This window comes from Mandrillus leucophaeus, unplaced genomic scaffold (genome assembly GCF_000951045.1).
Source record: "Mandrillus leucophaeus isolate KB7577 unplaced genomic scaffold, Mleu.le_1.0 Scaffold1649, whole genome shotgun sequence".
Classification (NCBI taxonomy): domain Eukaryota; kingdom Metazoa; phylum Chordata; class Mammalia; order Primates; family Cercopithecidae; genus Mandrillus; species Mandrillus leucophaeus.
In genome coordinates this window covers 422,639-438,092 of record NW_012101642.1, presented here as the reverse complement: position 1 = coordinate 438,092, position 15,454 = coordinate 422,639, and the positions used below count along the sequence as shown (strand labels likewise).

The 15,454-nt window shown below is 33.6% G+C and overlaps 1 protein-coding gene across 1 annotated transcript in view; it reads right to left on the bottom strand.

Annotated features, from left to right (window-relative positions):
* The window catches only part of KIAA1109 (KIAA1109 ortholog), a 192,700-nt gene that overhangs the window by 86,843 nt on the left and 90,403 nt on the right, over nt 1-15,454 (bottom strand). Inside the window, exons 40-46 of the mRNA XM_011976372.1 lie at nt 15,124-15,266; nt 10,643-10,862; nt 10,083-10,241; nt 9,256-9,431; nt 7,037-7,212; nt 2,613-3,319; nt 1,932-2,177 (exon numbers count right to left, since the gene is read on the bottom strand). Of these exons, the coding sequence (XP_011831762.1) occupies nt 1,932-2,177; nt 2,613-3,319; nt 7,037-7,212; nt 9,256-9,431; nt 10,083-10,241; nt 10,643-10,862; nt 15,124-15,266 (1,827 nt within the window). The remainder of the gene's footprint in view (nt 1-1,931; nt 2,178-2,612; nt 3,320-7,036; nt 7,213-9,255; nt 9,432-10,082; nt 10,242-10,642; nt 10,863-15,123; nt 15,267-15,454) is intronic.

Here is a 15,454-nt window from a genome sequence, read left to right as displayed (position 1 = left end):
GAATTCTAGATATAAGATACCTGAATTTCATATTAAAATTACATTTTATTCATAATATATTCAGTAGCAAAAGATAATTTTAAAGTTATGGTAAATTTGGTTCAACCATTTCAGAGCTACTTTTTAAAAAATTTCCTTAGTTTTTTATTTCTCTGCATTTAATACATACATACATATTAAATGTCAAAATTGCAATAATGCACAGTATACACTTTGATATGCTATTCCTGCATTAGTCTGACATGACATAGCCTATTGGCATTTTAAATCTCAGAAATAATACTTACTGCAGAAAAGTTGAAAAATTTTTAAAAATAGGAAAAAGAAACCACATAAACCAGCACTCTTGGTCCATATAATTCCTGTGATTTTAATGGAGGGTTTAAATATTTTAATTACTTAAAAAATGAAATCACATAAACAATTTTGCCTACTTTTTTCACTTAGCATTATTGTTCGTATTAATAAATTCTGCAGTATAATTTTATGGGTAAATTGTAAACTGGCATATGTTTGTTTATAAAAATAACCAATTCTTTAATGCCAGACACTTGGCTGCTTCTTTGTACAGATAACTTTTCACACAATTGTGATCATTTCTTCTACCTAGGTTTGCAGACCTCTAATTGCTGAGTCAAAAGATAAATTGGCTACTGATAAAAGCTATTCAATTAAACTTCAGGAAGATTAAACCTATTTATATCAATTTAAAAGTGAATAAAAATGTCCGTTTCTCTAATTCTCACCAAAAATGAGTATGGCCATTCTTAACTTTGGCTAAACAGACGAAAAAACCGACAATTTTTTTTTTTTTATCAACTTAGACATCTGAATGTTTGTGTATTGTTTATATCCTTTGTGATATTTCCAAGGAAGGCTGGTGTGTTTGTATTTCTCTCAGCAATTTGCAGTCAGTCCATCTAATTTCTGCAGAGAATTTTCTTTACAGTCAGTCCATCTAATTTTTTCAGAGAACGGTGTGTATGGTTCACCATGTCAACCCCAAGTACATAATCCTCAAATTTAAAATTAGTTTTTGAGTAAATAATAAATGTTCAAGGTACAAAACAAAACAGGTAAAAAAAGGATATGTAACAAAAAGTAGGTTCAAAGTAAGTTTTGATTCGACCTTACAAGTTTCTCAATCATAAAGTTAACAATAAAAACACATGGTGATTGATAACTTCCTTTTCTCATGTAATATAACCTGTCAGGTTATTTTCACAACCAGAAAAACCACACTGGTTTTATATAACCATTGCTGCCAAAAGAATCCCTGCAACTGTATTGCTGTATCCACCAAGTCTAAGAAACATTTGCTTTTTTATTTTAGCATCTCTGAAAGTGGGATGCAGTTTATAATCAATGGCATCTGACCATATCTGGTAATGGTATTTTCTTTGTGATACATAAAATAATAGTGCATCTTAAAACTGATGGGCTCCTGGATTTGATAAAATATCACACCTTGTGTAATCATTCTCAAGATAAATGGTATGTTTTCACTAATCTATGAAATGTTGTATCAACTAAAGGGATTTCTTTTTATAGAGGTACTTAGTATTAGATTATAAGATTTCTATGGTAGTAACAAAAGCAAATTTTTCATAAATTTCATTATTTTGGTAAAATTTTCTGCCTTTAGAGACATCTTAGTAGTTGATATTAAAAGATAAAGAATAAATGTCACTGAGTATAGGTATATTGGCTCAATATTTATGTGCTAAAATATTTAGACATCAAAGCTGCCTCAATTCACTGATACTCAATTACAACAAAGTTCTTGGTATCTCAGAATTTGGGAAGTCCAATTTTTCTGGAAAAAAAAAATTGCCAAGTAGGAATTTTGGAGACATGGCAGTGGTTTCCTTCAGAAATGTAGCACTAATTATTATGTATACATAGCACTTTATTAGAAAAATCATTCATACCTTTCATTTTTTCCTTAAGAGTAAAACTGCCATGGATCCTCTTCAGTTCTGATTCCATTGTTAGTCCACCAATATCTGCCTCTAGGTGTGTGCGGTTCACCATGCCAATCCCAAACACTATTAGAGTAACATGCTGAGGTTCAGAAGTTACCAAGCTACGTTTCCTCTGAGTCTTAGTCAAACTGCTGTTGTCTTGTTCATTCTCAAACACAACTTTACATGTTGGCTCTGTAGGGCTCCGAACTCCTTTATAAGTAAATGAAAATATACAATTTTAGATAGGAAGACTGAAAAATGGAAGAACATTCCAAACATTGTCTTTCCTTTCTTTCCTTCACACTCCCAACCAGTCCTCTTTCTCTTATTCCCCAACAAAATGATTAAAAATTTCTTCAACATTTTTCCAAGTTCCTACTGAAAGTGAATAATAGAGCCAGATATTTTAAATCAGGTCTGTCTAAATCCCTTTAAGAACATACCATGTAAGAGTTTAAAAGGATGGGAAATATGGTGGCAGGATATCTGAATTCCATTACTATTTTATTGCCTGTTGACAGACAATTTCTCTCCATTTCAATTATCCACTTACAACATTAAGAAAACATGATGAAAAGTCTTCTGCTTCTTTGGTATTATTGTTATTCTAAACAGAAATTTTTAAAACATAAAAATGTCTGTTACCTGCTGGTCCAAATGTTTCTGAAGACTTTTCCAATATTCCTGTTGGATCAGAGATAAGTGAATAGAAGTTAAGCAATTTATACATATTCTGCCAGCACTCAGCTGAAGGCTCACTTTGTTCTGAGACTGTAATTGAATCAGAGTCATCCATATGAATAGTCATGTGATCCACCACATCTTTTGAACCTTTCCTAGACACTTTTGATGTTCTTCTTTCAGATCTTCCTAATGAATTCTTGTTTCGAGATTCCTTTTTGTTATTCTCATTGTTGGTCCGTTTGTTCTTTGCATTATTTACTCTATTGCCACCATTAAGACTTCCTCTAGAACTGCGGCTAAAGTCAGACGAACGAAAGTCCCGATGTTTTCTGGTTTTGAAGGTAGGTGTTGGGGAAGCAGATCCGGCTGTGTATCTGCTAAGTTTAATATCAGTCTGTGTTGCTTTGATATCATCTATCATTGTGCTAAACTGATGAATAAGACGAACCAAAGCCATATCTACATGCTGGCTTATTGACTGACAGGAAATAGTAAAGTTGCAGTGAAAGGTGTTATAATACCGCTTGCTGAGATCATGAAAAGAAAGGGCACTGGCAGAGTTCTGAGGGGTGCACACAGACTTTTCCATTACAACAGCACTGATGCTAAAGGTTCCCAACATTAATGCCGGTTTGAACTCAAGTGGAGGAAGATTCACATGGCCTTGCCTAAAAATGTGAAATAAAAAAAGGACAAGGTGTTTCTTCCATTTTTCCAGAAACATACATCTTTATTAATTTATAAGCAAAATCATTTCCAAGGTAAAATATGAGTCTTAAATAATTTTAAGCAAGCAAACCAGTAAAATATACTTTTTCACTACGCCAGGCTTTTTATGAGTTCGAAGGTGGGCCTTAAGTCTTTCTACTACTTAATCTTACTCTAAAACTATTCTAAAACTAACAAGTCAAAATCAGTCTTCTTATGTCAAGAAATGATTTCCCTGAAGTGATAAAACAACTTTTGTTGTCATTTGATGGTACTGCCATAGAGTATTGGAATTTAGAATTAATTATAGATCAATTAGGATACCTCACTTAACCATCCCCTCACCTTCTATAATCATGTATCTAATTTATTCATATGTAACATAATTTTATTTGATATTAGATAGGAAACCCTCATGCTAAGTTGAAAGCAGAGAGGAAAAGCAATTGAAACAAAAATTAGAAATACACGCACACACAAAACCTTAAAATCTGATATAAAAATTATATTGGCAAATCCTCCTGCTCATCTAAAGATTTTCATGTAAGACTATTATAGTAAATTTTAATATGGAAAGTCAAAAATGTCTGAAATTTCTATAAACTAACTACCAATAATAACAATAAATCCGGAAACAAAACTGTAAAAAGGTATTTTTTCCCTCTTCTTCCATGCACACTATGAATGTGCAGACATGGGAGTTTTTCTGTAACAAAAAGAAAAAAATCAGATGCTGCTTTGATATTCTGCATTTAACTTAAAGAATTTATAACTACAGAGCGGTAATTCCTTAATGAATACTAGTATTAATTAGTAAGAAAAATGCCTCATTGTAGTGTAATTCATATAAATGCACAAACTTACAGGAAGTGTACAATCAATGCCAACTAAGCATATGGTCAGAGAAGGAAAAACCTGATTTTGAGAATTAGAAGAGAGAAGACTAAAAAGAGATGAAAATAATCCACAATTGCAAAAACAAGAATCTAAAACATTTAAGAGTAGTAAGAAAATCTTAAAGAGGGGAGATTCAAATAAAAGAGAAGAAGAAAATGGCTATACCATAATAATAATTTGCCTGACAAGTAAAAGCCTGATATGGGCACTGCAGAGCCAAAGTTACAATTAAAATTGTAAAACATAAGTCCCCGATACGTGCAGCTACTTTTACTAGAGACAGCAAAGAGACAAAGAAACTACTCTTAATGAGGACTTACTATATGCCAGTTTCTATGCTAAATATTTAATAACTACCCTGGCTTTACAAAGTAGTAGAAGAGTTATACATATTCATACAAGAAACTGTAACCCCAAACTAATATGCAACAGTTAGCAGAATGAACAATCTGCTACGAAAACAAACAAAAAACCCAGACAATACTGAAATTAATGGCTGGGAAAAGTATATTGTGGTGAAGGTCTCCAAATAAATAAGAGCTTAAGATGGAATTACAGGAGATCTGAGAAATAAAAATTAATCATAAGTTAATTGTAAGAATGTAGAGCATTTGGAGCTGGCATGGTAGCAGAAAAATTAAAAGGAATGTCAAGTTCAGCTAGACCAAAGGCAATGAAGTTCACAGAATCACTCAAAGAAGCTCTCACTCAAAAGACTTGTGTGCTCAAATGAAGATCTAGTCTGTGGCAGTATTATATGGGATTTACTAGGCCAATACATAAGCTATAGCTATAATTTTATTTATATAATCTATATCTCTATATACAACCTATTACATATAAACTATATATAATTGAATTATATATAACCTAGTTATATATATGAAACCTATATACTGTATGTATATATATATAAACATATTTATATATAAATGGACAGATTTGTATGAAAGCTGGCTCTTGCAAATAGAAATACAAGTTTAGCTCAGATATTTTAACCCTAAATAGATAGTATGTGTAGGTATTAATGTTTGGGGTCTGGATTTGATGGTTCCAATATTTTAAAATTTTAGTTACTGTGCTTTACTTAAATAACAAGTCTCCCAATAATGTGATACAAATTTGTAACTAACACTTACTGTGAAAACTGCATAAAGTACAAACTTATGGCTAGCTCTTCAGCCCACAAGTCAGTACAAAACAACAGATGTGCATTGTGATCACTGACTAATCACATCACTTCAAAATGTGTCAGTGATAGTGATTAGTTGAAGCATACCTGTTGTTCAGTTCATGCACACAAAGCATAGCATGTAGTTACTTGTGTTGCCTCCTTGTGTCTCTCTCTGTAATAAATCCCCATAACATTTTACAAAAATGAATAATCAAATGAGGGAACTGGACAACAAAAATGAAGATGCAGCAAAGAAACTAAAAATGAAGATACTGGTAGGGAAAATCAATTGAATGGTGTTATGGAAGAAACAGCTGACCATGGAAGTCAGTGGAGGCAAAATTATTGACATAAAGAGGAAAGTGGCCATGACAGAAAGGATGAAGATATCCCAGAGGAAGTGATGCTGACAAAAAACTTCATAGTAAAGAGAATCAAAGATTATTTCATGACATTGAAAGTGTAAAGCATAAAATGTTGAAAACTGATCCATACATACAAAGGAGTTCGACATTTTGCCAAGGCACACAAAAGCTGCTTGTTCTGTATTATATGTTATATCATAAGGACAGGACCATTCAAACTACCCTTTGATAAGTTTTTACAAATAAATAAAATAGTTTAATTGTCAGTGTTTCTAACATTTTAAATTCCAATGTACTAAATATTAGTTTTACTTTTATTTTTCATTTTCCTATACATTTATAATAAACAGTAAGAACATTTTTAATGTTCTGACAAATACTGTCAAGGTCACAAAAGTAATTTTTTCCACTGATTATTAAAATTGCTTTGCAGTTTCAGCTTGTACAGTCATTGTTATGGTACAAGACTATTGTGAAAAGCAAGAACTTTTGTTAAATTATTTAAAATTTAAATAGAAATATTTCAAATGAAAAATATATTTTACTTAGCTATATGTCAGACATAAATACTTTAATTTACCACCTTGCAAAAACACAAAAAGGATGAAAGAAACAATACTACAGAAACCTCTTGTCATGAATGCCATTTATCTCCATATTCTACTATTTCTATTCGTTTTAAGGCCCACCTCAAAGTAAAATTCCAAGTACCCAAAATATTACTCAAATCCTGTGAGTGGTATATTATTTCCTATGTAAACACTAAAGAAACTGAAGAACCATCCATGATAATATAAAATAACAGCAAAAGACAGTTCTTAACTTTCACTATGCTACATTTCTATTTGTTTCTGATGACTAGACTCTCAATGTGACTTCCGCCCTGTTTCTAATACAAAAATACTACCTGACATGAGTCAACTCAGAACCCTCAAGATCATAAAAATTCCACTATTACAAGAGCCAAGTAAATAAAGGGTAAGTGCATATATCAATATATATAACCCTCATCTATGTGCTAACATGGTTCAAAAATATGCCTAAAAATAGGCCTCATAATCTGTTGATAAATACAACTAGTAATTAATAAGAAAATGTGGCCACTACTTTTACTAAAAGGTAATTATCTTCTCATAAACATATTAAAATTACTTTCTCATTTGGATTACAAGAAAGTAATGTTAAAAAACAAACATATTATAATTCTTGCACAAAATTATACACAAAAATGCAAAAGACACCTTCTTGCTCTTTTGCCTTTTCTCTCTTTGGCTGTGTCAGAATCCACAATATCTGCTCTGAGGCAATCCAAAGTCCCTGAAAATGAAAGGTGTTCTCCAAAGTACATTCGGTAGCAGAGTGGCATTGTATCCTGTGACTGGATCCCTGTATGACTCAGAAGAGGCTTGAAAACAACCTAAAAGACATTAACATTCATATTAGCTCAAATTATAGCTTATCATTTACTATAGAAATTACATATAGAAAAATGCAGCTTTTTTTCTTACCCTGCCTCAGTACATATTAGTATCATAGTGTGAAGCAAAAAATGGTCTCATATAATTAACTCTAACTTTACTTAAAATTTAGTATTTTTAGTACCTATTATAGGCCACTCATCTTCAAATTAATAATAAATAAGGACACAGATTCCTTGATCCTACCTGAGTGTCTGAAAGTACAAGGAAAATAAAATTATGAATTAGGTAAATCATTCTACCTCTTGCTTTTAAAACAGGTATGAATTTCTATTGTGTTTCCATTTACAAAAAAAAAAAAAAAACATAAGGTTCACAAAGTTTTCAACTTCCTGTGTTAATATAAAAACATTATAAATGTTATGAATATCTGACCTATTTTTAAATGGAAGCACCTGGTTGTAATAGTCATTTAACATTTATCTTCAGAGAACTTCCTTTACATTTTAAGTATCACATATGCTTATGGAAATACATTATTCTGGTTAAATCTCTAGTTAACTGGATTTCAGACACTAAGCACTAACCTGAACGGAAAGAACTACATGTGTTCAATGCTACAGCACTAAAATCACTCTGACTACTCATCCTCTGCCACATGGTTCCTTTTCCCCCTCCTACATCCTAAAATATAGGTGCTATCCAGTGCTTTTCTCAGCCTCCTCTTTCACTACACATTCTACCTTAGTGATCTTTTCCTGAAGCTTAAAAAAAACTCTATCTAAATGGACAAGTGCCATTTACACAATGAGAGCCAAGCCTATATTTCCGATTGTCCTAGGTCACCTCATTTTGTTGTGTGTGCTTGGGAAGATAGCTCTCTCTTTAACTGACTCTAAATTCCAATACTTCTCATTTTTCTACTAATTTTGCTCCATCTGCTAACCCTTCTTTCCTTTGTTTTTTATCATGAGCTTCCTAATTTCTCAAGTACAGTTGGCCCTCCATATCCAAGGGTTCTCCATCCAAGAATTCAACCAACCACAGATTGAAAATATTAGGAAGTAAAAACCAATAAAATATAACAATGAAACAATTAAAAAATACAAATAAAAACCCAATACAGTATAACAATTATTGACATAGTATTTACATTGCATTCGGTATTATAAGTAATCTAGAGAAGATTTAAAGTATATGGAAGGATGTATGTATGTTGTATGCAAATATCTGCCATTCTGTATAAGGGACTTGGCCATACCACAGATTTTGGTATCCTGGGTGGTGGATCAGAGGGTGGGTAGGGGGTTGGTCTAGAAACCAATCCCTTGGATACTGAGGGACAGCTATATGTAAATATGCTCAAGACACCTTTATCCTGAAAAAATGATGCCTCCTCTGACGCACGTCCCACTCTCACACTTGCCTGCTGGCCGCTCAAACCAAAGAGTATGTTTTAAAGGATTTCACTCTTTATTCTCCATATTTAATCAGTTAAATAAGACCTTCACCATATCCTCATTTACCTTTTCAAAGCCATAAACATCTAAGCCTAGAGTCTCATTACCACTGGGTGAACTATTTCAATAATTCATCTTTTCAACACTAGTTTCTCTATTTCAATCAATTTAATACATTTGCTACTCACATAATATTTCTATATCTATAGTTTTAGTTACTTTATTCCTCTGCTCTAAAATCATCAATGCTTCCCCACTGCTCGCTCAATAAGTCTTAAGATAGCACTAAAAACCAAAGGGTATGATTATCTATTCATGTTGCTTAGTCAATTTGTTACAAATAACAAAAAGGTTACTATATGAGACTCTTCTATTTAATGATTACATATAGATACTTAATTTGCATTTATAATTAAGCCATGTACTTTTTAAAGGCTCCTCCCATTTTGCATGAAGGCTGTAGGAAGATAGGTACAGAATATTCTCACTAGAATTCCAAGGTGCATACTACTGGATGGTTCCAGTTGCTAAGTAATGCCTAAGGAGGTTTTATTATAATTAGGAAAAAACAGGCTGGCTCACCTGTGCATCAGCAAGCTGAACAGCAGGAAACCCTTGGTTTGCTTCTTCTACACCTGCCACATCATCCTGACTGGTGCTATGCTGAGAATGTGTCCCATCCAAAGTATTTTGGTCACTAGACAAGACAGTGTTGAAATCTGAGGCCGAGGGTATTGTAGGAAGATTGGGTGCTACACCTAATGGAATAAATTTTTAAGAATAAAATGTAAATTATTGGAAAATAGAAACACATAAAAAGTATACAGCAGAGTAAACTTTTGAAGCCTGTAGAGCAGTACCATTTCAAGACTGTTTAAATTGAAAAGAAAAAAAAAAATGCATACCTTTAGGTTATTTTACAGACATGATTTATTAGTGAAAAATGAAATTAACTCTTCAGAACACATCATCCCTATCTATCCTTACATATACATACTCTTTTAGATTTAATTAAATATTTGTTAAGTAACTAAAAGTTTAGAATGATAGTCATAATGTCTCAAAGGGATCTAGATAAACTAAAGCTATCTTCCGTAATGTCAAGTATGTAATGTTGCAATTACACTTTGCATTTTCTCATTTACCACTTAAACTAGTCACATTAAAAGGAAGCTTTAAACTCTTTATATACAATCTCATATTTGACATATTTGCCTTTCAACAAGAACACTGAGTGACTGCTTACTACTCTCTCAATTACAATGTTATCAAAGATATTTATAAATATAAATGGACCAATTTCAACCAAACAGTACTTGTTTGAGATTTTTAACCCATCTTCTGAAAAATAAGATTTTGGTATACATTCCCCTTAGACAGTTAAGCAAAATAATGTGATAACACAATACCTGTGGGAAGACTATTGTGTCCTGATTTTGTAACGGGAGATTCTTGTACCACACTTCCTCGATTACCCACAGCATTTGACATCCAATTATAGAAACTCACAGATGATGGCTCAGATAGCAAGGGATGTTCAGATAACATATCAGTGGCCACTGTATTTCCTGAAAAAAAAATTGTAATTTATGTAACTATGTTTGAAGAACCAAGTTAAAATGTATGTTTGCAGATGGTTTTAAATTCTCACTGCATAATGTTGGTATTTGGATATTAATGTATTAATAAATAGCTTATTTTTATCATAATGGGGGAAATTCTGTGTTGCTGGTCGAGACAGCACCCCACACCAAACGCCTACATTGACATTAGTCAGTGCTGCAATTTAAAAATGCAAACTAAGGGCATGAAGACTCCGAAAAGTTACAGAACAATGGATTCCTAAAATTTTTTCTCAAAGATATGAGAGATTAGTTGTACTACCAAAGTATATATCTAACTAAAGTCCTGTTTCATTTCAATTCCCCCATAAATATAAAAATGTAATTATCAAATCTAGAGCATGTACCTGTTCTTGTTAGGGAGCTGCTTTTCACAGCAGCACTGCTTCTCTGAGGAGTCCCTTCCAGGAGGTTGTGCAGGCTTGGGAAGCTTCCAGTCAGGTAGCTGAGTAGGCTCTCCTTCCTTGGACTCTCCTTTACTGGCATCCCAGCACGTCCAACATGCACTGGAGAATCAGTGGCAGTGTCTCCACTGGTATAGCTCAGAGAATGATATGGGTGAATGCCCTACAGAAAGTGTAACAGAGTTATTTCTTACGTATATAAAAATGACTGCTGATAACTACAACCACTATTACTATTACTGTTGCTATCACTGCTAGCTATTTTGCACATTAATACCAAAACTGGTCATGTCTACTAGGATTGTGGTGAATGCTTTTTACATATGTCCTTAAATGTAGGTAAAAATGTTCTGTAACTATATAGTACAAGACAAAAGGCTACTTTTATTATCAATATTATAACGAAGCACGTGCACTTATTTTAACCATGGATCATTAATTCCCTTCTTAATCTGATGAGGGAGTCTGGTGACAAGACATAAAACCACATAGCACAGTATATCAAACAGATGGTGGAAATGAAACACTATTCATACCTAAGGAGCAGGAAACAGTGTATTGAAACTTCAGAAAGTTATACATAGGGTGTTTGTGGAAGTGCCAAGGAACATTCACATGGGTAGCAAAGAAAAACAGTAGCCTGAAATATTTATATCACTGCTTATTTACTGAACCAGCAAACTGATACCTAGACACAATATCCCTTACACAAAATATTCCCTAGAAAAACCTACTACACACACACATACATACACACACACACACACACAAAGGATCTGTAACAGGATCTTTATGTGACTGATACCATCAAAAGTAAAGTCTAGGTACTCAAAGAAACTAAAGACAGAAAAGTTGTCTACCTTCAGCAACCTTCCCTGCAGTTTTTTTTTTTTTTTTTTTTTGAGACGGAGTCTCGCTCTGTCGCCTGGGCTGGAGTGCAGTGGCCGGATCTCAGCTCACTGCAAGCTCCGCCTCCCAGGTTTACGCCATTCTCCTGCCTCAGCCTCCCAAGTAGCTGGGACTACAGGCGCCCGCCACCTCGCCCGGCTAGTTTTTTTTGTATTTTTTTTAGTAGAGACAGCGTTTCACCGTGTTAGCCAGGATGGTCTTCATCTCCTGACTTCGTGATCCGCCCGTCTCGGCCTCCCAAAGTGCTGGGATTACAGGCTTGAGCCACCGCGCCTGGCGCCCTGCAGTTTTTTACAGGAGTCAGGATAGACATCTACCTGGAAGGAAACTAGAGGCTTTTTGCTAACAGCAAGAAATGTTGACGCAATGGACACCAGTGCTGTGAAGCCCTTAAAAGTCTTAACCTCCTCTGGAAAGCAGAAAAGTTTATTCCCTTTTCTGTGCCTTCCCAGTCATCCTCACTTAGATGAGGAAAGGTGGAGAAAGGGTGTTGACACAGGAAATAAAAGAACACTTAAAACATATGAAACACTTGATAAGCATGTTTCATGTATTATCTTATTTAATCCTTAAGTTCTCTAAGGTAAGATATTATTTCTGTCCTAAAGGATGAAGAAAAGTCACTTACATACTTACTAAGGAAAAAGCCAGATTTTTAACCCATCTACCTAACTTCTACCTTCAAATTCTTAACACTAAATTATCCTTCCAAGTACTCTAATAATCAATGCTTGTTAAGATTTAATTCTCTGGAGAGCTCTAAATGCCAAAAAGACTTTCCACAATTAATGAAAAAAAATAAAAATTACGGAATTTTTCAATTTCTATCTTCTGTCACATCTATGATTAGAATGGCAGATCAATTTAAAATACAGTACAACAAAAGACTACAAAGGCAAAAAGATCTTGAAAAGCAAAGATCTGAAACTAAGCATTTGGAATTTCACATTTTTAGAGGACTTTAATAATCCATAGCAAAAGAATGTTCAAAAAAATTCTGAAAATGAACACCTTTAACAGGAAAACACCGAAATATGATTCAGGAAAAAAGCTAAGACAGATTAAAGTGTCCATCAGGGAAAAAAGCTAAGACAGATTAAAGTGTCCCAAGCTTCTAACTATACTGTGGAAACAATAAGCTCAATAGTTAAGTCTTCTTTTTAAAGTATATCAAACTATCATTGAATGTTTTAACCAAAAGAGCCATACTTACACAGAATAAAAACTTTGAAAGCCCAAGAGACTATTCAATACAAATTAAGTCCTGTGTTCCAGTATACTGGATCCCTTTCCCAGAGGCTCTCTTGTTTCTTATCTATCTTTACATAAATCATTTAGGCCTCTATAAGTACGTACATATTTATCCTTTTTTAAACACACAAATAGATATCATCCTATACTTTATCAGTGTACTTCGGTGATCATTCCATATCCACTTACAGATATACTTCATCTAAAAGATTTCCTAGTATGCATCTATATCATTGTACACTAGTTTATTAGTCCTCTAATGATTAGTAATTTGTGTTGTTTCCACGATTTTCCTTTTATTAATAGTGCTGCAAAGAATGTTCTCAGACTCATCATGTCTTTGAGCATCTATGACTTTCTCTAGAATGAATTCCTAAATATGGAACTACTAGATAAAAGAGCATCACCTTCAAAATTTTGACACATATTGCCACATTGTTATTCAAAGAGGTTGCACCAATTTGACTCCCATCAATGCCATATTAGAGTATCTGTTTTCTCACATCTTCATCAACAATGTACACTATTCAAAAGTTTTAGTCTTTCAATCTAGTGAGAATGGAAATCTCATTTTAATTTACATTTCTTTAATTATAAGAAAACATTTTTGTACGTGTGTATGTATTTTTCTGTGAACAACCTGTTTATATCATTTAACCATTTTTTCTATTTGGTATTGGCTTTTTTCTTAGTGATAAGAATGAGATCTTTATATTTTAGAAAATTAGCCTTTTGTCATGTGTTTTACTGTTCTGTTTACAATACAGTCATGTGCCACATAATTACAGTTAAGTGAACTATAGGCAATGTATACAACAGTGAACCCATAAGATTATATTATATTTTCACTGTATCTTTTCTATGTTGAAATAAACAAACACCATTGTATTACAATTGCCCACTGGCTTCAGGATAGTAATATGCTGTACAGGTTTGTAGCCTAGGAGCAAAGGCTATCCCATATAGTCTAGGTGTGTAGTAGGCTGTACCATCATCTAGGTTTGTATAAGTATAGACTATGATATTTGCACAACGACAAATTGCCTAATGACCCATTTCTCAGAATGCATCCCTGTCATTAAGTGATACATGACAGTATATTACTTTTTTCTCTGTAGAAATTTTTATTTAATATTGTCAAAATTATCATTTTTATGGATTCTGGGCATCAATGTGAGTCTATACACAGACTTTCAAAGAAAGTTAAAAAAAAATTTTTTTTTTTGAGATGGAGTCTCGTTCTGTTGTCCAGGCTGGAGTACACTGGCAGGATGTGCGCTCACTGCAACCTCCGACTCCTGGGTTAAAGCAATTCTCTGCCTCAGCCTCCCAAGTAGATGGGATTACAGGTGCCTGCCACCACACCCGGCTAATTTTTGTATTTTTAGTAGAAATGGGGTTTCACCATCTTGGCCAGACTGGTCTTGATCTCCTGACCTTGTGATCCACCCGCCTTGGCCCCCCAAAGTGCTAGAATTACAAGCGTGAACCACCGCACGTGGCCAGAAAGTTAAAATTTTAACTTTTTCAGTGCTCACAACAGTGAACTAGCAAAAAAATAAAGAACCATCAACAACAAATAACTAGCAAAAAATAAAGAACCACTAACAACAAATAATTTATTACGGGTCAGATATTGCTCTAGGCATTTTTCATGAATTAACTCAGTTATTTCTCAGAACAACCCTCTTCAGAAGGTTACTATTATAATCTCCATCTTACACCAAGGAAACTGCAATACAGTTAAAACATACAGTTAAAACCCGTTCAGTCACAGAGCAACTAAGTGGCAGGGGCAGGTTTCAAACCAAGGCAGTCTGGCTTCCAAGGTGGTACTGCAACCACTTTGCTATATATGTCTCTTATCAAGCATCCATTAAATGTTCATAAAACCAAAAAAAAAAAATCATAAAATAGTCTAACCCAAATCACCTACTGATCACACACTGCCGAAAAGGCTTCTCATTAAAACAGGTAATTATAAGATTATCAACATTTTCTATTTGGGATTTTATTGAATACAGTATTCAATAAACTGAAGACAGCTCTAAGGCTTGGTAGTTATAGTGATCCTTAATCAACAGCAGTTACTGATGATATAATTTTCAAAGAAATATTTAAACTGAAATAACAAATCAAGTTAATTTCAACACAAAAATGCTATCTGAATGTTAGGTTGGACACCTAACATTTAAATTTGAGATAAAATTTTAGGTTTTCTCTGTAAGTCTAAATAACTCTAACCAAAAAGAGCAATAATATACCTTTATTTTTAATGCAGAGTCACTATGGGTATGAGTTTTAGAAAGTTTCCTCATTATCTCAGCTCCAGTTACGGGTCCGGAGCTACCAGGTGGAGGTCGGTTAGCTGTTCCTTCTAATAGCATTGTGTGTTCACTGACTGTGGCTGAAACAGTTCAAAAGAATAAGTGAGCAATAGATTATCACACATTTTCTTGAAACATCAGCCCCAATATTTCTAGTTACATAATGACACTCAACTTTCATATTCCTTGACAACTATTTATTTTCTCCCCTACCCCAATCCTCTCACTCAGTTTCAAGAAAGGAACAAATGGCTTTCATTCAGACTTT